The sequence below is a fragment of the Nothobranchius furzeri genome, chromosome 5 (assembly GCF_043380555.1).
Source record: "Nothobranchius furzeri strain GRZ-AD chromosome 5, NfurGRZ-RIMD1, whole genome shotgun sequence".
Classification (NCBI taxonomy): Eukaryota; Metazoa; Chordata; class Actinopteri; order Cyprinodontiformes; family Nothobranchiidae; genus Nothobranchius; species Nothobranchius furzeri.
The window spans coordinates 4,141,837-4,164,685 of NC_091745.1; the positions used below are offsets into that span (position 1 = coordinate 4,141,837).

The 22,849-nt window shown below is 40.9% G+C and overlaps 1 protein-coding gene across 3 annotated transcripts in view; it reads right to left on the reverse strand.

The window, feature by feature from the left end:
- Nucleotides 1–19,147, reverse strand: part of baiap3 (BAI1 associated protein 3) — a 76,076-nt gene extending 56,929 nt beyond the window's left edge. For all 3 annotated transcript variants that reach the window (XM_015948596.3, XM_015948594.3, XM_015948593.3), the window contains exons 1-2: nt 18,951–19,147; nt 3,749–3,891 (exon numbers count right to left, since the gene is read on the reverse strand). In XM_015948596.3, coding sequence (XP_015804082.3) covers nt 3,749–3,885 — 137 coding nt within the window. In that variant the 5' untranslated portion in view covers nt 3,886–3,891; nt 18,951–19,147. The remainder of the gene's footprint in view (nt 1–3,748; nt 3,892–18,950) is intronic.
- Nucleotides 19,148–22,849: the final 3,702 nt, after the last annotated feature.

Genomic DNA, 22,849 nt, shown 5'->3' on the forward strand with positions numbered 1-22,849 from the left:
AAGTCACTACCACAGAGATGCTTTCCGCTCTTTCTCCTCGCTACCAATTTTTTCAATAAGCCTTTCCGTGGGCAGGCACAAGCCAAGCTGGGCGGAGCCATGAATGCAAATTCACAGTGTGACACAGAAATGTGAAGATTTTCAAATCTTAGCATTTTACCATCGATTTTCTATTAGAAGCTAACGCAGGAGATAGGTGTAGAAGACTTTTTTTCATGTTCAGCCAGCATGAAAACCTCAGAGTGACTGATTAAATTCAGACATAATAATCAAAAAGTGTTTTTTTCAGTCAACCACACCTTTTAAAACATCTGGAGGAACAGAACATTGTTCTTTCAGGAATATTATGGGTGAAGAAAATATGACTTTTAAATTATACCAAATTAAAGGTTTTACATTATTTAACATGCTTGAAAGATAATAAATCAAATCTGAAACTATTTTATGTAAACATAAAAAAACTACACAAATGTTTTAAATGTGTGCATGATTTTATTCACAACAAGCAAACCCACGCAGGGGTGCCCAATCCTGGTCCTCGAGGGCCGGTATCCAGCATGTTTTAATTTTAATTCTGCTCCAACACACCTGATTTCAATCAGCAGGTGATTAACAGGCTTCTGCAGAGCCCGATGAGATGCTGCACAGGTGATTCAACCAGTTACTCAAGTGTGTTGGAGCAGAAAAAAACACAAAACCTGCTGGATACCGGCCCTCCAAGACCAGGATTGGACCAGGATTGGGCACCCCTGCACTAGAAGCTAAGAGGTGATTTATCCGTTGGTTTTATGAAATCTTTATAACTCAAATAAAAACAGCAAGCATCTGGACATCAGAGCCATGTAATTTAAAACTGATTTACAAGAGAGCAGCCTTTCCAATCCCCTAAGAGCCAGCCTGCATGGAATGATGTGGTTTATCTGTCATTGGGGAAATGACGGCTACCGAATGTCCTTCTCAGAGCGAGCATTAACTCAGGTATAAACACAATACATTTATCACCTAGAGCTGATAAGAAATTGGAAATGAATTAATTAAAAACTGAGATTATTGATTCAGAGCTCCAGCTGCTGTTTTTGGAGAGATGTCATTATCTTTGGAGCCACCTTGACCGCTTTTTCATTTTCTAAAACGTTAATTAGAAAAAAAAAGCTTTTACTTATAGTAAAGAGCAGCAATAGAACAAAGAATTTTTCTGAGAGGTTTCAACTGTCCTAGAAATGTACACTATATGTTAAGATTTAATGTATCAACTTATAATTAAAATATTATCTTCCCCTTAGTGAGTTTCAAATACCATAAAACACACTTAGATGAATTGCTACAGGTGGCATTTCACATAAATATGTATTTAACTAAAACTTTGCCAAAATATAAAAAACACATGTAAGAAACATGTTCTACATTTAAGGATTAATGGAGGAACAAGCTCAGGCCTACTCCACACGTAGCCGTTTTTTTTTTTAAACGAATATCCGCCCCTCCAAAAACTTGCATCCACACCACCTCGTTTTAAAAAGAAACTCTGCCCACACGTACCCGGATAAATACGTTGTTAAGGACATGCCAGACCTGTAGGCGGCAGTACTTCCCCCGTTCTTAACCTCGTCCTTCGTCTGTGGTCTTCCGCAAGGAGCAGTAATTCCGCTTGCAAAAACAAACAAGCAAAAAGCGTTGGACAATTGATAAAGCGAGCGCAGCTCTGAGGGCATCCATGCTGTCGGCTAGTGTAAACACAGGTCGCACACGTGATGTCAGCATTTTTTGTCGCGGAAAGTGACGTTGCGAACCTTAAAACTCCGGTTTTGTCCGTCCACATGCAGACACCCAAAACGGAGAAAACGCAGATCTTCACTTTGGCCGGAGTTTTTAAAAAGATTCGTTTTCGTGTAAAAAAACTCCGTTTTCGTGTGGATGACAGGCCAAAACGTAGAAAAATATCTACGTTTTGGCAGATCCCCGGCTACGTGTGGACAGGGCCTAAGAGTGCTGATCTATAAAAGCGGGCATTTTGCCAGTCTGGAGAATGTATTTGTGTGTAAACAGAACACTAAAGAGGTCTCAGCAATGATTTTAGAAATATCAAAAACACCCGTTAAAGGTTGAATATGGAACATTTTAATACAATTTATTTATGTTTACATCTATCAGCTAATAGTGGGTGCCACTGCGGGTTGCCAAACTGTCAGCTTGGCACTGCGAGGTTGGCGCTGTGAAAAATGGTGGACTCTGCAAGTGAAGCAGCTGCTTCTGAGCCCAGAAGATGTTCTAATGTTAAAAACTGTTGTAAAATAAACACATTAGTAGAAATGAGTCCTTACCCTTTATGGTTCGTCACTGGATATGATGTTGGCTGGTCACTCCACGTATTGGCAGCAAACCTGGTATCCCAATGACGGGAAAACTTGTTCTATTGTTGCAACTACAACCTCCATACACTAGATGTCGCTATGGTGTGCGTGATCCATATTCAACCTTTAAGGGAAAGTTGCTAAATACATCTAAAATTGTCATTTGTAATTCTTCACTGTATTCTGAGAAGTATGAAAAAAACCTTTCCCAGGAAGTTTATTTTCAGTGCTAATCAGGGTGCTTTAATAAATGAATATGTTTATCACAAAGTAAACATTCAGAACAAACACTTCATCCGGCTCTCATGTACAGTGGTGGATGTTGATGGTTCGGTCTTGTCTAAGAGCTACAAGACTAAAGCCTGGTTTATGCTTCTGCATCAGCTCCACGTGGGAGGGACGCACACAGATTGATTGTTTTACCTTCAGGATTGTTTTACCTTCAGACTCCTCCGTCTCCTGGGGAGTATTTCAAAGCAATTCCCTGCCAAGACAACAGAGGGTGTAACGCTGCTCTGGGGTATCCTATCATGTATCCGGTCCAAGATGGTGTATTTAAATGTGTTTATATTGTGTTTTTGTACTTCAGAGACTTTTTAACATGGACAAATTTGTCTCTCATTCTCCTCCACCCCTTCATGCGCTCGACACCTCTAAACCCACATTTCCCGTCATTTCCGTCCACAAATAAAACGCTTGCTGTCTATCTTTTTAATCTCCAGTCATGGGTGAATAAACGTCCATATTTCCAGAGTTTTTCAGTAAGGTAAGGCATATTTGTTTTTGAGGGCACAACGACTGTGCTGTTAACGAAAGCGGCATTCTTACCAATCACAAGCTTATGTTCTCCATCTCGTCCGACTGATGTTCATGGGCTCAACTCCTTACGTCCTTGAGAGTCTGCTGGAGAACCCTCACAAGGACGGACAAAGGCATTGCAGTTCTCCGTACCGACACAGAAGCATGAACTAGGCTTAAGACATCCTGTAGTTACGGAGTGGGCTTTAAATTTATATTCAACACCATTTTTCTGAGTCAAGATCTAAATTCAAAGGGTTGCTGTAGTTTTCAAATTGATTTAGATTTTGATTAGTTCACATATTTTAAAGCTAATTTCAGTGAATTCATATTTTCTATGTTGTGACACATACAAATAACCTTTTATTATTACTGAATAGCCCATAGTAACAAAAGACATGAGTTTTCTCAGAAAATAATAAAGACAGAACAATATTCACAGAAAAATGAACTGCATACTTAATTAACTTAAATTAAATTAAATGTACCACATATCCAGCAGATCCATAAAAAAATCATGATCCATGAAAGCCATCATCAGCACATGAGCAGGAAGACATGGTTAATTGTGTGTGCACTTGTGCACGGCAGTGACTCACCTTCGGGGTAAAGGCTCAGGAGGACAGTCTGTGAGGGGGCTGCTGGCGGTGGGAGGGGGCTCTCTGCGACTCCTCAGAGACTGGCTCCTCTGAACCTGCCTCAGCACACTACTCTTTAGGTCCAGCAGCGTTGTCATGTTTTACTAGCAAAAACACAAAGAGCAAACATCAAGATACAATCCAGTCAAGCATCTTAAGGCAGCAGTAGCTCAACAGCTTGAGCGGGTAGGGGTAGTCCAGTTATCGGAAGGTTGCAGGTTCGATTCCGGCTCTGGACAGAGAATTCTGCTGTTGTGTCCTTGGGCAAGACACTTAACCCACCTTGCCTGCTGGTGGTGGTCGGAGGGACTGGTGGCGCGTGTGCTCGGCAGCCTCGCCTCTGTCAGTGCGCCCTAGGGCAGCTGTGGCTACATCGTAGCTCATCCCCATCGGTGTGTGAATGCGTGTGTGTGAATGGGTGAATGATACACTGTAGTGTAAAGCGCTTTGGAGTCCTTACTCTGAGAGGTGCTATACAAGCGCGGGTCATTTATCATCATCATCTTTAATTGAACTTGTGGAGGCACACTGGACAGCTTCACTAGTCCAACACAGGGACATAGAGACACAAATGAACATTCATACACTCTGATCTGGCATGGTTAACCTGACATATATGTTCTTCGTCTGTCAGAGAACCACAGTTCTTAACACATGGGGAGAACCTGCTGACTCTGCACAGAAAGGCTGAAGACAGGATTGGCAACAGTGCTGCCAATTGAGCCACCATAACAAAAACTAGGACTTGAACTTTTTATATTTATTTTCTTAAAGTAGGTACAATGTTGTTTATGTCCATTTAAAGCAGCAGTCTGTGAGTTTTCTCCTTTTTAGGAATTTTGCATGATTTATTTATTTATTTATTTTTGCTTAAATATGCTCACACACACTTTAGCTATAGCAAATTCAGTTTTGCTGTCAGCTCTGGTCAAAATGGCCACCATAGTTACTTGACCTGAGTCAACATAAAAGTAGTTTATGTTTAGTTAAGAGTCCCTTTATTAGCATTGCTTAGTGCATTATTAAGCATTAATAAACAAAGGATCCATTCTTGATATTATTAACTATTAAGTGTCCTTAAGGTTAGGATAAAGGGCCAAGGAGGGTTTCTGCTTAGCAATGCATTACTTAATGTTACAATTTCAAATCATCGGTACAGTCTCCTCCCACTCCCCCTCCCTCCCTCCCTCCCAGGATGGAAATTCCCCACACTTGGCCATGATGACACTCTGTGCCTCCTGGCAACTTCCACTTTCATGGCATTTTTCAAATCTTGACTGGGGTGGAGTTACATTTTCTGATGGTGTGCAGTCCTTCTTTATGCAGCTGTTAATACTCTATTTAACATTTTTAATGACCAATTATTAAAATTGGTCATTAAAAATGAGGGCTTAGGGCTGCCAGTGCACTAAGTAATGTTATATTAAAGGGACTCTTACTGTAACATGTTAGCCATTGTTTTTACTCTGTTGATTTTAAAGACATTGAGCTATGACTTGATGCATCAGTAACTGCCAGTCAGCTGCATTGTATATTTGGCAGACTGCACAAGACTAAATAAGATCTTGCATAATGTTTTCAAATTTTGACCAAAATATCTAAAAACACAACATTAGATGATCCCAATTAAACAATGGTGCATCGTTTTGTAAAAGGTCACAATTATTACTGTCAATAAAATATGAAAGGTATTTGACAAAGGATAATTTCCAATAAAATTATGGCTAAGAAAATGTTGCCGAAGCGGTTAGGTCCATAACTTATCACTGAAAAACACTCTCTGGTCGTGTATCACATCACAATCACCAAAAGTCACAAAGATCCCGTGTACAAGTGGGTCCACAGGAACCAAAGAAAACCTCACAAGGGTTCCACAAACTTTGATGGTGACACCACCCATAAATCTGATAACTCAACTTGAATTACAAGAAAAGGGTGGGTGGGTTTTTCTTCCGCTCTCCCTCGGTTCTCTGTTTCAAGTCACCCAAGTTCTGTTTTGAGTGTATATGTGAGTGCATGGCTATAATTCATGTCTAAACATAATGTGCAGACTTGGTATCATGTTGTCATGCTGTGGGTTTCTGCAGATCTAACGACTAAGTTCAGTGAAAAGTGGTTAAATCTGCTGACTTTTAAGTTGATTCCAAATTCAAGTTTATTTTTATTTTCTAGATAGTTATAATTTTTCACCAATTCTATAAGCTGATTTAATTTAGAATTTACTTTTCCTTTTATGACACAAATCCATTAATTCCTTTTGTGTGTAGCGTCCATTTCTGGCCTAAAAGGCCCTGCCCTGGTTTGCTCTGCTCAAAGCAAAACCAGAAGTTTCTGACACAAACCTAATCTTCAAAGATGTGTCAAGGCCACTCATGCTTTGTCCTTGTCTAAACTGTTTCTCCATTCCAGCTCAAGAGAAGAATGAAGACAAAGGACTCTTTCTTTTAATAAATCAGAAGAACTCTATTTTTAATAAAGCTAATCAAACAAAGTGTTAGCCAATAATAAAATGTGAACCAATCTGTAAAATGAAAATATTAATTACTTGATATTATAATCCTATAGAATATAATAAGTAATATACCTTTAAATATTTCCACTAGAGACTGATCACACGTAAGGTTAAGTCACATGACACATTGCTTTTACTGATCCAATCAGAATCTTCCAGATCGGACGGAGGCGTGGTTTTGGTGGTGATTAGTAAATCTGTCATCTTTTCATTCGACCATAAACCAAAACATCCAAATTATAAAACTATGCCCACGTCATCTTAAACTCCAGTTTAAGCTTTCTACAGAAGTTGGAGTGGCCAATCCGTAACTTTCCTCTTCAGCTGAAAGAACCTGACAACAAGCTGGATAAAATCTGTTGCTGTTCCACCTGCTGCAACGGTTCCTTTCAGAATAAAAGCTGAACCATCACAACCCCGTTTTGGGTCTTGTTAGATGCCGATAAAACTGTTGTGACCCGGAAGTATCTCAAGACTGGTCTGGTCGGCAACAGCTGCTTTTCCTACCGGCTTCGGTTCCAGAGAAGTTCAAGCTGGACCTCGACATTTCTGATCTAACGGAGACTTCCACAAAGGGTATGTAGGCCGACAGAATGGTGTCTCAATGTGTTTACGGATCTCCAAACGTAAAGCTTAGCACGAAACATCATCTTCGCTCCCATCAGAACTAATCATTTCTCCTGATTTGCTGGTTCTGAACAACATTCCACACTACACCATTCTCTGTCTCACTTCACCTTAGTTACACCATACATTTAGTGTTTAAAGTCAGTCTAGTTTTAATTTGTTTAGTAATAAATCTTTAAACTTTTAAAACTTGACTCTCTTTCTTTTGTCTCTGAGTTAATACGAAGTGGTTGCATCATCCCTGCAATAAAAAGTTCCAATCTTCTGGTTTAAATTATCCAATGGTCCATAAGATTGATTTCATAGTTCCTATGGAATCTCACATTTTATGGTTCATTAAATAATATGTAAATGTAATCGTTACCACAGTACATTCACATATAGGGTTTGATTACTAACACTGATTAACTTCTGGTGTATCTCATTTCATATAATTCTGGTTTTATTTTTTCTGTCAGTATACATACATATTTCCATTACATTGACTACCAATGATTACTTTTTCCCACAACATTTACACTTTTCTTTGATTTCATTGCTTTTAAAGCTTTCATTTTTCCCTTCCATATATTATAGGGTTTTGTTTATTTTGTTTGTTTATGCACCTGTTTCAGTGCACGTAGTTTACTACATCCACATCTTTCAGCTGACCTCCAAGCACATAGCACATATAGGGCACATATAGTCCTAGTGTTTATTTATTTATTTATTGTTCTTTTCCATCAGACGCCATCTGTGAGGGTCTATGGTCAAATGCCCTGTGTGTGTGTGTGTGTGTGTGTGTGTGTGTGTGTGTGTGTGTGTGTGTGTGTGTGTGTGTGTGTGTGTGTGTGTGTGTGTGTGTGTGTGTGTGTGTGTGTGTGTGTGTGTGTGTGTGTGTTGATGCTTTGCTGAGTTTCGCCAGATGTCCTCGTTGCCTGTAGGACATCGCTACCTTCTCCAACCGTCTCCTGGCTTCTGCTTCCCCCTGGTCTGGGTTCTGGTTCTTCTGGAGTTCTGGACATCCTCTGGGGACTCCTATCTTCTGGCTTCACTGTGGATTGCTGTGGTTCACTATGGTCTGGTCCATTCTCCTTATGGCCCTGGCTTCCTTCTCATCATGGTCCCTGCCTGCGGATCTCGCTAAGTGGGATTACAATTACAATGACTGGGATATCTACTGACTGTTCTGCTGTGTGAACATTTGCTTTTCCTCACTCCTGCTGCTTTGGTGCTTCTGAACTAACTCTGTCTTCCTCTGCTGAGTTCTCAGGACCTCTAAGGTTGTCCAACGCCTCATGGTCTTCTGTCCATGACCCCGTGCCCTTGGAAAGGGGGGATATGTAACATACCAAAGGCCAAGTATTTACATAAAAAATGACCAGAAATTAACTTTTAATTTGCAGACACAATCTTTACATCTATCTGGTCTCCAAACAAGAAAAGCAAGGATATACGACCTTGCAACCAAATAAGTGAGCCATAATAAGTGCTGGAAGACAAGGTCCATGCAGAAGATGAGACTTTCTGCACTTTCACTCTGAATAAAATTCATCTTTCTTGAATCATAAATTACTTTACAACTTATAGATTGATATAATCATATATGTTGAATGAACAAGATATTTAAGTCCCAAATTTTTTGAATAATCAGTGCACCTGTTTCAGTACACGTAGTTTACTGTTTTTTTCTTCTTCCGGCTCTTGGAGGGTGCAGACGCTTTTTTTTCTCCTCTCCTCCATATCTTATCCTCAAGGCCTTTGTCTGTCTGTGTGTGCTGGGTGCACGGCGGCTTCTGCATTTTTTCTGGAAACTGAAATTCACTAAATTGGATCTCGTCAGTTGGTCACTCAACGCGGTTGATAAAATTTTTTCAACGATGAGAACGAGAGAAGGGGCTCCCGGATGCCCCTCCGGGACAGACCAGCTGTCTGTGGAGGACTCTGAAGATGCGTGGATATTCGTGGTGTTGGTGTCAGGTTTCCTGCTGATCGGCATTGGAGGCTACCTGGCTTACCAGAAAATTAACGAGCTATCGAGGAATATTGGCCTGATCCCGGAGCTCAGAGATGGATTGCACCGCGCTGTGAATTCACAGACTCACATAATTGTCGAGATGGATCGTAAGCTTGGAACTTTGGCCGAGATTCATTCATTGGCACAGAAGATGGATGCCATCAAGGATAGAGTGGACAAATTAGCATGGATTGGGATAGTTTAATGTCCATTATTGGGATTTTGAGAGGTTGAGGACCAACAAACTGTAAGACAGAGAGGAAATTATCTCTGTCTGGCCCCAAAACAATTTCTAATCGGAATCTGTCGCCCTTGAGCCTTCAAGGCCACAACTCCCCCCTCAGAAGATATGTGGAATGTGCTGTCGCAATGGCAACTCAACTCTGTCTCCTATCCCAGCCTGGGTGGGACTGCGGGAAGACCACACCTCAATCCCACCGGCACATCTTCCAGTGAAGTAACAGAGTCCTGGGACTTTGGATTGGACTCAAATTTTTGGTGCTGAGGTCACTGATGTAGTCAAAAAGCTCCTGGTGGCAAGGCTCCGGGGGTGTTGCTAAGCGATTCTCTAAGATTGAGGAGGTCGTTCCCAGATCCACTTGCTATAAAGTGAAAACTCATTTTACCTTCTCTGAGTCCTCTAAGTATAACTGAATCATATAAGCTCATTACGGAGATGAGCGCTGTCCCCACACTCCACAGAGGAAGAAATAGAACAAGACAAACTACTCTGCATGGAGATGTAATCATTTTCTCCAAGAAGGAAATGCAAACAGAAAGCAAAATTACTTCTTTCTTCTTTGCGTTGCATCAATTAATTTATTCTGAAGCATTTATAGACTTCAATCAAGGTTAGAGCTGAAGTAAGGGTAATCATACAAGAGCCAAAACAACATATGTGAATATTATGTTGAACTGTGATGCTGCTTCATTACCTTTTTGACAGATTTAAGACAAAGGCCTTCATTATGTGAGTGCACCTTTATTAAGAGTTAATCCTTTTCCTCACAACAGAAGGTTGGGTGTCTATAAATGCTAATGCTTTAATATTAAAGTTGGCCCAACATCAGCCAGTGCAAAGCATGAATTTATTTTCTTTTGAGTGCAACATCACAATCACTGTTCAGAGAGTTGTTTATGTTTCATTTAGCATTTCAAGGGAAAGCTTCACTAAGATTTGATTGCAGGTCTTTAATCATATAAATGCCAGTCGCTTGGGATACATCACACATAAAAAAGGTGGAAACATCTGCCAAGAAAATGAGAGAGGAGGAGGAAGCTCATTAACAGCATGTATGTTCCTGTCTCTTTATTTTACTCCATTTTAACTGCAATAGGAAGCTGGCACAGAATCTTGAACTTCTGTGAAACCAACAGTTGTGAGACACAAGAAGAGATGGTAAACTAAAAGAAAGGACGACACAATGGAAACAGGACTTGATTGATAGAGAAGTTGTTTCAGGAGACAGGCAGACACACTGAGACAGTTTCAACAGATTCAATAGATGACACCAGATGTCTGCACATCCATGTGAAAAGATGCAATGGCCCAAACCATCGGATGTGGCTCGTTCTGATTTTTCCACCAGCAGGAAGCACAATGGTCTCTGTTATTAGCCAACTGTGAGAGAGAACAATCAGCTTGTAGGAAGAGAGTCTGTGTTGATGTGGCCTGTATTACAGGCCACGATGATTAATTTGTTTCTCTTGTTTTGTTGGCTGGCGCTGCTGAAGGTTGCCTGTTTAAAATGATAGTGCTCACACCAAATGGATCCAGCAAATGAAACATGTTGGCCTGTTTGGATTTAATAATTCAGTTCTCCAAGCCAACAGCACAGAGAACAGAATGCACTCAGCCATCCAACTTGGAGTGAACCAGAAATTCATGGTACAAGTTGCATCGTTGGCTGAGCCAAAGAACAGTCTGCTGTTGATCGGGCTGCTTGACACCTGTACAATAATCTGAAGTACCCTCTGTTGGTGCTTCCTGCTAACAGATATCATGAATGTGTCATTTCCAATCCACCAAAAGAGGAAACTAGTAATTTAATGACAGAGACATGATGAAATGTTACTGGTTTTGCACTTCTTTAAAATTATGAACCAGTTGTTATTTTTAGAGTGCATTTTCTGAGTGTGTGTGAAATACTTTGACTGAAAGCAGCACAGTAAAAACTTAATACCATACCATAGCACTAGGGTTGTCACGGTAACCGGTGTAGCGGTAAACCCCGATAAAAAAGTAGACAATAATAATAACCGTCTTGTTTTTAAAAAAAAATATTATCTCGGTGGATTACCGTGGCTGCGGTGTATGCGCTGTGACCCTTACCAGCCACCGTATCATCTGCTGAAGTTGCCGGCAGCACATGCGCACTTTGTTGTTTACAACCAAAACTTTCTTGAAGCTAAAGCTGAAATAATGGCCAAAGGAGGAGACGGCAGCACTCAGGACATTTATTATCCCTAAAAGAAGACAAAGTGGGAAGTACGGTCATTTTTGGGATATTTGAAGAATGCCGAGGGACAGTTAATAGAAGACGGCTATCCTGTTTGCAGCACGTGCAGGAAAAAGTGTCCGTGAAAGGCAGCAACGCTTCAAATCTCATGACACATCTGCGCGACCATCACCCACAACTCTACAGCCAACGCAAGGTGAGCTAACATTTAGCTAAAATGCGTGATCTGAGGATTTGGGTTGAGGGAGAATGCAACGAGTCGCTATATAAAGCAGCCGCAGCGCCGCTACCTGCATATAAACAGTGTCGCGGACACCCCCATATTGAAATGACGCTATGCATTAGGGATGGGTACCGAATTCGGTACTTTTTAAGGTACCGGCCGAATTCCACAGTACCGGCTGAGCACCGATTCACGTCATTTCAAACGGTGCCTCGTTTCGGTACCCGTCCTTCACAACGAGAACTTGCCAAGACAGCTGCGCATGCGCAACAGCGTTATGTCATCGGTCGAGTTGTAAACAGATCAGCATGGTAGAAAGAATGCACGCTAAAGCTTGGGTCCACTTCACTAAATGTGATGGGTAACTGGGTGATGATGAAACCAGCGACAACGATCTAAGTGAGACATCCTCATCTTAATCTGCTCTGGTACGTAAATAAAATGTTTAAGATAAGGTTAGCTTGATATGTTAGCTTCTGTTTCGCTAATGGAGCGTTCGCTTTCTCCTCGGAACTCTGAATTTCCGACTAGAAGAACATGAACGTGCTCTAAAGTTTGGATTCACTTTACTAAATGCAACGGGTGATTGGGTGAAGATGAAACCAGCGACAACGATCTAAGTGTGAGGCATCATCATTTTAATCTGCTCCAGCAGTTAAATAAACTGTTTAAGATAATGTTAGCTTGATATGTTAGCGTCCATTGCCACTGTCGGTACAGGATCTGCTCGGGTGCAGGATCGGCTCGGGGTCCTTCGACTGCCGATGACGTCACATTACTGCAATTCTACTCGGCTTTCACACACGTTTTGGAAAGACATCAGCAGTTTTGTTAATGAATTCTTGTTTGTTAACACCTAAATGGTTTCTTTATACTGTAATTGTAATTTGTTAATAAAACACCATATTATCGTTGTTTTGTAAAGAATGTGAAACTGCATAAAACAAACATCGGACTGACAAAAAATAGAACAGTTCTTATATGTGAAGCCATGTTTGTATTAATGTGGAGTTCGTCTGTGTATTTCCTTAGTTGTTATCTAAATATATTCTTTGACTCAAAATATTGCTTGGTGTCTTTCAATAAAGTTCTTACATTTTATTTCGCCCCATTTCATCAACATCAAGAGCTTTTGAGGGTCACCGTTTATCATTTGCTTATATTTTACCTTTCCTTTAGAAATTCAAACATATTTTCTCCAAAAAGTGTTGATTTTTGGACTACAGGACTACAACCGCTAAGACTACGACTGCAAATTTGTTCTGACCAATCAAAATCATAACGTGATAACGTAACTTCCGTAAGCTTCATGTTCAGCCAATCAACTACTTTGACGTCATCGGCAGTCAAAGGACCCCGAGCCGATTCTGCACCCGAGCATATCCTGTACCGACACCACCATTGTTATCAGCTAATGGTGCGTTCGCTTTCTCCTCGGAAACTCTAACTTCCCAGTAGGAAAAATCAAATGAAAAAGGATGGCAAGAGGAATTAAGATACACAGTAAATTTAGTTCACAGTAAAGATGTTTGCTTCAGTTTACTTATCAGCTTATAAAACTACAAGGACGATGTTAAAATACAAAGAGTTGTTTGTTATTTATCGTGATATTTATCAAATATGTTTACATATTGAGAAAAATATACATTTAATTATAAAAGAGAATTAAAATATTAAACACTCAAACGTATCGAAAATTGGTACCTTTAAGTACCGGTATCGATTCTTAGGTACCGGGAATTAGTACCGAATCGATTCAAATGTCAAAGGTACCCATCCCTAATTACGGGGCTCCCTGGGGCAGATAAGAGTTGGTCTCTCTCCGAGAATAATTATGAATTTAACAATGATTACTGCCTGATGATATTTTCCCAAATCTGCAAAATTCACTGGAAGGACACAAACAGAGAACAATATTTCCCTGATATAGGGTTTATTACTCAAGTAAGGGTAAAAAAGTATCTGATTAGAAGGCTACTTGAGTACTGAGTATCATCTAATCTAATATTTGTAAAATGATGACAAACAGACAAAAAATAAGAAGTTATGGGCAAATGTTGGTATTTTAAAGACTAAAGGGGACATATGTAAACAAATAAACTACATAATTACAAAATGACACATTTTAGGTTAAATTTATACACAAACTGAGGACAATATTTTCCTGGTATACAGGGTTTATTTTGAAAATATAACACGTTTAAAAAAATACCGCAATAATACCGAAAACCGTGATAATTTTTGTCACAATAACCGTGAGGTTAAATTTTCACACCGTGACAACCCTACATAGCACCTTTATTTCTATAGCACATTTAAAAAACGTCATGTGCTGCACAAAACAATCAAAAAACAACATCACAATACAGATAAGAACAATCAGTAAAAACTCAATAAAAGCACAATAAAAGAGTTAATGCCCAAAAGCCAATTTGTACCAATGAGTCTTCAGCCAAAATTTAAAAACAGCAATGGATGAAGACTGTCTAATAGAAAGGGGTAGTGCATTCCAAAACACTGGGGTGGCATACACAAAAGCTTGCTGCCCTCTTGTTTTATATTTCATGGGCGGAGTGCAGAGCAGCAAGCAGTCAGCCAACCTCAGTGATCGAGCTGGTACGTAAGGTGTAAGCAGATCCGACAAATAGGTTGGAGTAAGACCATTTAAGGCCTTAAACACAAAAAGCTGAATTTTAAATCTCACCCTGAATACTACTGGAAGCTAATGTAAAATCGCCAGAACCGGGGTGATGTGACTGCATCTATTTGTGTTTGTTAGGAACTGTGATGCAGCATTCTGTATTAACTGCAGCCGGTTCAAGGCTGAAACCGTAGTACCAATGAGAAGTGCATTAGCATAGTCCAGGAGGGAGGTGATGGAGGTATTATTTGCTTTTAAACATAGCTTTTTATTAACCCTCTCAGGCTCAAAATAAGTTTTGATGAAAGGATGAACAACTAAGTCCTTCAAGGGTACTTCTGAGTTAAAAAATGCTCATGAAATACGCATGTGGAGTAACCAGGTAGGTAGGTTTTAATGTTGCTTATCTGCAATGCCTGCCTCCAGAGGGTTAAAATGTTCCATATTCTAACTTTAATACTGCAGGTAACTAATCAACGTTTGTGCTTTTACCAGCTGAGGCGCTCATCTAAGATTAAGTCGATCCTCACAAAACAGGAGTTGGAAACCGTGACCAATGCTTTCATTACCTCAAGATTAGAGTATTGGAGCTCTCTGTATGCTGGCTTGAGCCAGTGCTTACTGACTCGGCTGCAGCTGGTCCAGAATGCTGTTGCCAGGTTTCTTTATGGAGCACAGAAGTGGGAGCATGTCACTCCCCTCCTGACTGCTTTGGACTGGTTTCCAGTGAAATACTGTATCTCATTCAAGATCCTGTCTTTGTTTTTAGCACTTTGTCTGGAACTACCCCACCACATTTGGCCTCACTGCTGACCCGCTGTGCCTGCAAGATCGCTACGTTCGGGTCAGAGTGACCCCCTGGTGGTTCCGCGGTCAAAGCTTAAGTCCAGGGGTGATCGTGCCTTTTCAGTTCTGGGTCCTCAGCTTTGGAAGAAACTGCCACTAGAAATGAAACAGTTCACATCGCTGCCCATTTTTAAAGCTAGGCTGAAGGTACAGCTTAGGTCTAATTCTTAGCTTTTGTACTCACATTTTTAATGTTCTGATCATTTTAGTTTTATGACTTTTTTAATCTTTTACTGCCTTTTAAATGTTGTATTTCTGCATTTTATTACACAGCTGTTTTGTTGTGTTTTTGTTGTTCTTAACACTATGTTCAGCACCTTGGGTCCCCTTGACTGGGGTTAGGAAGGGGCTTTATAAATAAAGTTGAATGAATGAATGAATGAACTAGCACTGCCTATCATGTTAGCGCCATTTACCTTACACATCTCCATACTAGCAAACTCCAGCAACAAAGGTCCGACTTGTGGTCAGATTTTTCCCATTCTGCAAAAGCTACAGCAACTCTGCATCGAGCCAGAAGACGACTCTGCCTTCACAGGGAGCAAAAAGGAGAACATTTGGAAAGATCTTTCCAACCGATTCAGGTACAAATGAATATTTATCATAAATAAACTGACAGTTATTTTGCAGGAGCCATGCACAATTAGTTTTTTGCCACCTGTTTAACTACTCTAGAATTGATAAGAGAATTGATAAGAGAATTGATAAAGAATTGAATCGATAGACTATGTCATTGATATTGATGAAAACGTATCAATTCCCACCCCTAATCAGGATAAAACTAGAAGCCCCAACTGTTGTGTTTTGCAGCTGACTAATAAAACAACTTAAGTTACCTAATTAGACCATCTCACTTGAGTTTATAACCTTGAAAGGCATCCACACACAAATTCACATGTACTAATCACAACGTTCACACGCACAATTAGAAATCTGAGCTAGTGGGCCTTAAAGCCTCCCTCAGGTGCCTCCACCCTCACGCTGTGCTGCAGCTATTTTTATGTGATTTTTGCCACCGCAGGTGAACAACTGTTCAATGCTTCATGCTCCATTGAGTGACTTCTTTTCACCAGTGCTTTGTGCTTTATGTGAGGGCCAAACATCTGTATTACCTGAGGCGTGTTCACTAATTGTGGTGAACCAGGAAAAAAATCTAAGTCAAAGGCGTTGTAGGCTGGATGATACCTGCCCGGGAGTTCTTTCATTTCCACCTGCATACGTATACGCTAGCGAGCATGGATTGTGACAGCTAACAGGCGCTGCAAAGCAGCTGTCTCCCAGGTGAACTCATTTCAATTACAGGGGTGTATTTCTCCCAGCTGGATTTCACACTGCCTCAGTCGTCAACTCATGGTGACAAAACGGGTCGACGTGCCGCCTTGGTCGGGCCTCGGGCTGCCAAGGAAACACTGTGAAAGCTAAGTAAATGCCTTTCTCTCTACGCTGGTGCCGAAGTCATGCCAGGGAGACACTTGCTTATACCAGTGTCTCTCCTGTAAGCGCCGAAGAGCCCTGTAGCCAAAGTCGACTTGCTGTTAGGGATGGAGCGTCTCTATGGTAACAGTGATGGGAAAGGAGCCGGTAAATACAGGTAAACTCTACAAAGGCTGGAGAAAAACATCTAGCCTGATGTTCTAATGTGTTCATCATTTACACATGTCATAATGACAGGGTTAACAGCCAAAGCAGACTCCTGCTGCAACCAGACAAATCCCAGCTTCCTCACCCACCGGTGTCAGCCAAGGTAAGAGTCTCAAGGATATTCCAGCGAGAAAAATGAACTCAGACATGTCAGCTGACACATTTCTCATAAAAAGCTTTGCACAGGAAGATCAATTCGTTACAGATTAAACTCTTTTCTACACTTGTCGATTAAAAGCAGCCTCAAACAAACACATGTCCTTGTGCGGGTTTCAACAACTCCAAATCAATCAAATCTGAGCCGTGCAGCACAAAAGGATGATCAGCTTGTTTTCATTTGGATGTAGGCAAGATGTTCAATTAACAACTCTTATTTTTTTCTCCAAAGCTGTTTTAGGCCAGCAGCCAGAAGGTGTCCTTAATCATATAATAACATTAAGAAGATTACCCTGTTCCTGATGCTTCCTGATGAGCTTCAAGACAGAACAAAGAGCCTTATCGTGGACAATTAATGTCATTATGCAGCAGGTGCTTTGGGACACATGGACTAAATGGATCACACTGTCAGGTCTGAGTCAAATCTTTAAAGAGCTTTCCCGGGAGCGTGATGGCTAGATGTAAAAGTGTGCAGATGTGATTGTGATCTATATGTTGCTGTGGACAACACATGATCTATAATCCTGCAAAAAAAAACTTTTATTCTCTATAGCTTATATTGTTCACACACATGACAGGCACTTTGGCTTCAGCATTGATTGTTAGATAATGCCCGATTTAATGCTTTTGTAGAAAACGTCTGCAGCACAGCCTTCGCCAAGCAGCAGAAATCACTGACAGTTGCACACAAAATGTAAAAATTGCACAATGGTGCAATTTCCTGCTTATTATCATGCAGATAATAAATCCTTTGTTGCCCTGATAACACTCAAGGAGTACCTCTAGTGTCAAAAATAGCAGCCATTGAGAATTTCTGCAAAAAAGCAACAGAGCCACCTCCATAGTGTACACCAAAGCCTTGATCTGCACCTATGAGGCACTGTGGGGCAATATAATTCTCTGTAGTCAGACTCAATAGGCTATCAGTGAAATCCTGCTTCTGACTGTTTGTACTGCTCTACTACAACCTGTAACGCCTCAGTGCATGTTTTTATAGATCTGTTTTTATAATAGCCACAAATGTACTCTACGTGGTAATGACTAATTAATGACCAGTGAAGGCTTGATGATGATTAGCCTTAAGTGAGGATACAACCTGCACCAGCTCGATTCTTGAGAAATTAGATGGAAAGCTCCACAAGGAGAACAAGAGCCACAAGTGACATTTATAACAATTATTCTCTGAAAAGATGAGCCCTTTTTTATTAGTGTGCAGTTTCATTTAGAGGATGAATTATTCCTTTTATTACCTTTTTAAGCAAATGAATGTATAATTATTGTCAATATAGACAGCACAGGTGAATTAAAAGCTCTGAATTGCTGTTGCTGGGAAAAAAAGACACTGATCAATGATGTGTGTGCATGTGTGCGTGCACGTGTGTCTGTGTGCACAGGTTTGTCCAAAGCCCCATTACTAAAATGAGCCAAAGAATAAGTAAAAGGGTGAAATCAAGCTGATTTTAACCTGAACATGAAGTTAAAAAAAGCTCTTAACCCACTTTTTCCCTTTAAAAATGCAATTGTTTCCATCAGGTCACACACACACACACACACACACACACACACACACACACACACACACACACACACACACACACACACATCCGAAGCTGGAACATGCATTTGTTGTCGCATCTGTGCCAGGATTGAATCTGTGTCATTCTACCGACCAAGCTTCTGGATTCAGGTCTAATATCTGTTAGTTGGAAAGGGAAGAAACTTCTGGCCATATTGCAAACACACAGGATGGCATTTTATTTGTTTATCCCCAGCATGTGCCCGTCGTCTGGTTCCTGTGATATAAAACCCCACGAGCCTCATCATCAGCCATCATTCCTCATATTTCTACATTTTTTCATCAGGACATCATATGAACTTTGCCACTATTCACAGAAGCTTAATTGGAATTATTTAAAACTCCAAGGAATTCCCATCAACAGGTGTCTTTTGTTTATCTTCATTTTCAGTTACGGTATCAATTGCAGCATAGCTGATTATTTTAGCTATAACTGCATTAGATAAATATATTTCCCGTGATGTTAAAAGATAAAATCCATCTCACCTGCGACTCCAGACAGTTTTCCAGAAATGTTTTAGCTGCTTCGTGTGTCAGAGTTGCTCTGATCTCTGCAGCAGCACGTCGCCTCTTGCTGTGAACGTGACGCACTCAACTTATGAGAAAACAACGTTTGGATCTTTTACTTAACACATACGACAGACGAAAGCTCATTTTAGCCCCTCGAAACGTTCCCCCACCGCTCCCCCGATGCTCACCCAAATATGGACAAAGGAAGTAAGGAGATAGTTCATGGTCCTCCACGGCTGTCGGAAATAATCCTTTCCCTCTACGAAAAGGGAAATACAGAAATGTAACATCAAAGTAGAATTGTGTTGCTTGTTATTGTGCTACATGACTAAGGTTACCAACTTTTTAAAGATAGAAAATACGCAGCTTCCCAGTGTTACATCCTTAATTATACATTTAGCTTTACACAATTATAAATCACATTTTTCATTTTCCTGAAGAATTCTTTAACTTTGTTCTTTTTTCACCACGAGCTGTAAGACTTCATGATTTTACCACATGTAAGTAACTTTAAGTTGTATAGCACTTATCACAGAAAGAGAATCACAAGGTGTTTCACAGAGACCAACAAAGCATATAAATATATACTCAATCAATGATGGTACTTCACTCAGCCGTTGTAGATGGCGTTGGGTTTCCTGGTGTATATTTGTGTCATTATCCTATCTCTCCGGTTAGTTGCTGCCTTGTTCAGAGTTGATGTTAACTTCCCTCTGACCTTCTCCCCCTTGCCGTAGCATTTGTGTTGTATCTCGTCTATCTTAAGTTGTGATAGCAGTTGCGGTTTGTGAATGTTGGAACACAGTGCTACTAGTTGTTTGGCTATTAGTGTTGCGTGCCAGTTTCGAAGTAACCATTCTTACCACATTGTTTGCATGGGTTCCTGGACTCATAGCATTCCAATAGACCCAGTTTCTTGCATCTTGCCTATTTCCGTCTTGTTCCTGTTCCAATAGCCCTTTTCATCGTGGTGCTTTGGTTCCCCAGCACCTGACGCAGACCTTGTTTGGTCGGGCGACGTCTGAGCCGGCATCTCATTCATTTTTTTTGGCTCTCACTATGTTATGAGGTAGGCGAGTAGCACGAAGGTTCTTGCCTAAGGTCCCAAACTGGATGTTGGTGTTTTTGCCCCAACCCTGGTTTCTAACCAGGGAACCAACCCGGGTTTCGAATTGGTTTCTGCTTGTAAGTCCAGTGCTTATCTAGTTGGCTCTATCCAGCCGCTTTGAGCAGAGTATGGACTGGAAGCCCCAAGGTCAAAGTAGGGTAACACCCCCTAAGGTGGTTGAGAAAAAGAGAGCTATAGCTCCTGTGGGACTTCCAGATCCAGACTGACAAAATGGTGAAGGCAAACCAACCGGGCATGGTGGTGGTGGACAACACAGGACAGCCTCCTGGACTCCTCCCTGGTGAGGTTTTCCAGGCATGTCCAACTGGGAGAAGGCCTAAAAATAGACCCAGGACACATTGGAGTAACTCTGTCTCTCACCTGGCCAGGGAACGCCTTGGGATTCCCCCAGAAGATCTGGCCCAAGTGACTGGGGAGAGGGAAGTCTGGGCCTCTCGACTGCCCCTCGCGACCCGACTCCGGATAAGCGAAAGAAAATGATGGATGGATGGATGGATGGATGGATGGATGGATGGATGGATGGATGGATGGATGGATGGATGGATGGATGGATGGATGGTCATAAAATCACAATCATCTTAAATAAATTAAAATCAGGAAAACAAAGCAATGAAATTATGAAATGATAAAAAAACGAAAGATTATTCTAAATCTGAGTTAAAAAGAAGAAAACAAAATATGTAGGTTTAAGCACCTTTAAATAAAAGAGTCGTCAGCTGTTTTTTAAAAGTGTCCAGACTGTCAATGCTATGTAAGGATGAAGGAAGTTCATTGGGGTGCAACAGTCTGGAAGGAGCGATCACCTCGACTTTTGTATCTGGTCTTTGGAACTCCTAGAAGGTTCTGGTGTGTAGACCTGAGGGCTCGGGTTGGAGCATACGGCTTTAACAGTTCAGTAATGTAGGGAGGAGCTTGATCATGTAGAGGCCTGAAAGTTCTAGTCAGGATTCTAAATGAACTCTAAAGTTAACGGGTAACCAGTGCAGAGACATTAGAATAGGAGTGATGTGTGCTCTTCTGTTTGCTCCAGTTAGGAGCCTCACTGCAGAGTTCTGGACCAACTGAAGGTGGTCCAGGCATGCTTTTTTGTTAAAACATATGAAGAGTATGTAACAGTAATCTAGACGGGAGGAGGTAAATGCATGGAAAACCATTTCAAGTTCATGTTTTGACGGCAACCTTCGCAGTTTGTAGATATTTCTTAAATGAAAATAATAGTTTCATACCAATGTTTTTCAGTGGCCTTCAATAGACATTGATTGGTCAAAAACAACACCCAAATTCCTCAAGTTTGACTTGACGGCAGAATATAAATGACCAAGTTGTTGACTAATCAGAGGAACCATGCTCTAAGGGGCAACGGTCAGACATTCAGTCTTTTCAGAGTTTAATTGAAGGAAGATTTCTTCTAGTCAGCTGGTGATAGCCGATAGACACTCTGTTTCAAACTGTTTTTAGACCTCAGAATCCTTAAAGGAGACCAATAATGCAGTTTATCAGCAATATAAAACGGATCTTTGAACCTCTTTAAAGTATATAAACTTTTGTTGGAGCTTAAATTGTCTCAGAAGCCCCGCTGCCAGCAGAGTTTAAATAATACTGATGCTGAAGTGGATTGGAACATGTAACTGTAGCAGGAGTGGTTACCTTGTGACGTTACTATGAAAGCTTGCTCAGAAAAGGAGACTTTTTTCCCCACCTTTTTCAATTTTCTAATTTACATAAAAAGTAGGTCACATACAGTTTAGACTTTTTGGCATGAGTACCGTATTTTCCGGACTATAAGCCTCTACTTTTTTCCCACGCTCTGAACCATGCAGCTTATAATGAGGTGCGGCTTTACTGAAGATTTTCCTTCACCTGCCAGGGGGCGTTTCAGCAGAAGGTGAAAACAGGTGGAAGTCAAAAGTGGAAATTGAAGAAAGTGCTCATTTTAATTTTGCTCATGCAAGCAGCCGGCACGACGAAGAATTTTTTTCAAATCCATACCCCCTCATCATGGAAACTACACGTATGAGTTCATATGTTGCCGCATTTAAGTTGAAGACCATCGATCTGGCAGTAAAGGAGGGAAACAGTGCTGCCGCACGTAAGCTTGGCATGAATGAATCCAAGGTTTGGCGCTGGAGACGGCAGCGGGAAGAACTCATTCAAGCCAGCTTCACCCGGGGATGATGACAGCAACACGGACGAAGCTCTTCTGAGGCTGTTCAACTCCGACACTGAGCAAGAGGACTTTAATGGCTTTAGTGCGCAAGAGGAAGATGAGAGCGAATTACTTTTTCTGGTTGGCAAGTGTGTTTTATTTACTAACCAGGCATGTTTTGTGTGCAGTTTTTATTTTCTAATCGTCCAGGGCTTATTAATGCTGTGTCAGCGATGTTCTTTTCTTCTAAACATGCAAATTACCGGTAATAACGTGTCAGTTCTGGTTTTATTTTTAACCATCCAGAAATATGAATGCTATCAGTGCTGCTTTCTTTTCTAAACTTGCAGGCACGTTCACCCGTGTTTAAATTCATTTTGTTGAATTAAAATGACAACGAAAAACCTCCGTGTAGCGTCTTTCTGTCTACTTATCTTATGTTATGGCCGTACATGCGCTGTGCGCCAGAGACCTGCATGTGGCTGCTGCGCCGCGGCTTGTATTCGAGTGCGGCGTGTGTGTGTGTGTAGAAGAACTTTTTTGTTGGTGCGGCTTTTATTGAGGTGTGCTCTATAGTCCGGAAATTACGGTACTTTTAAC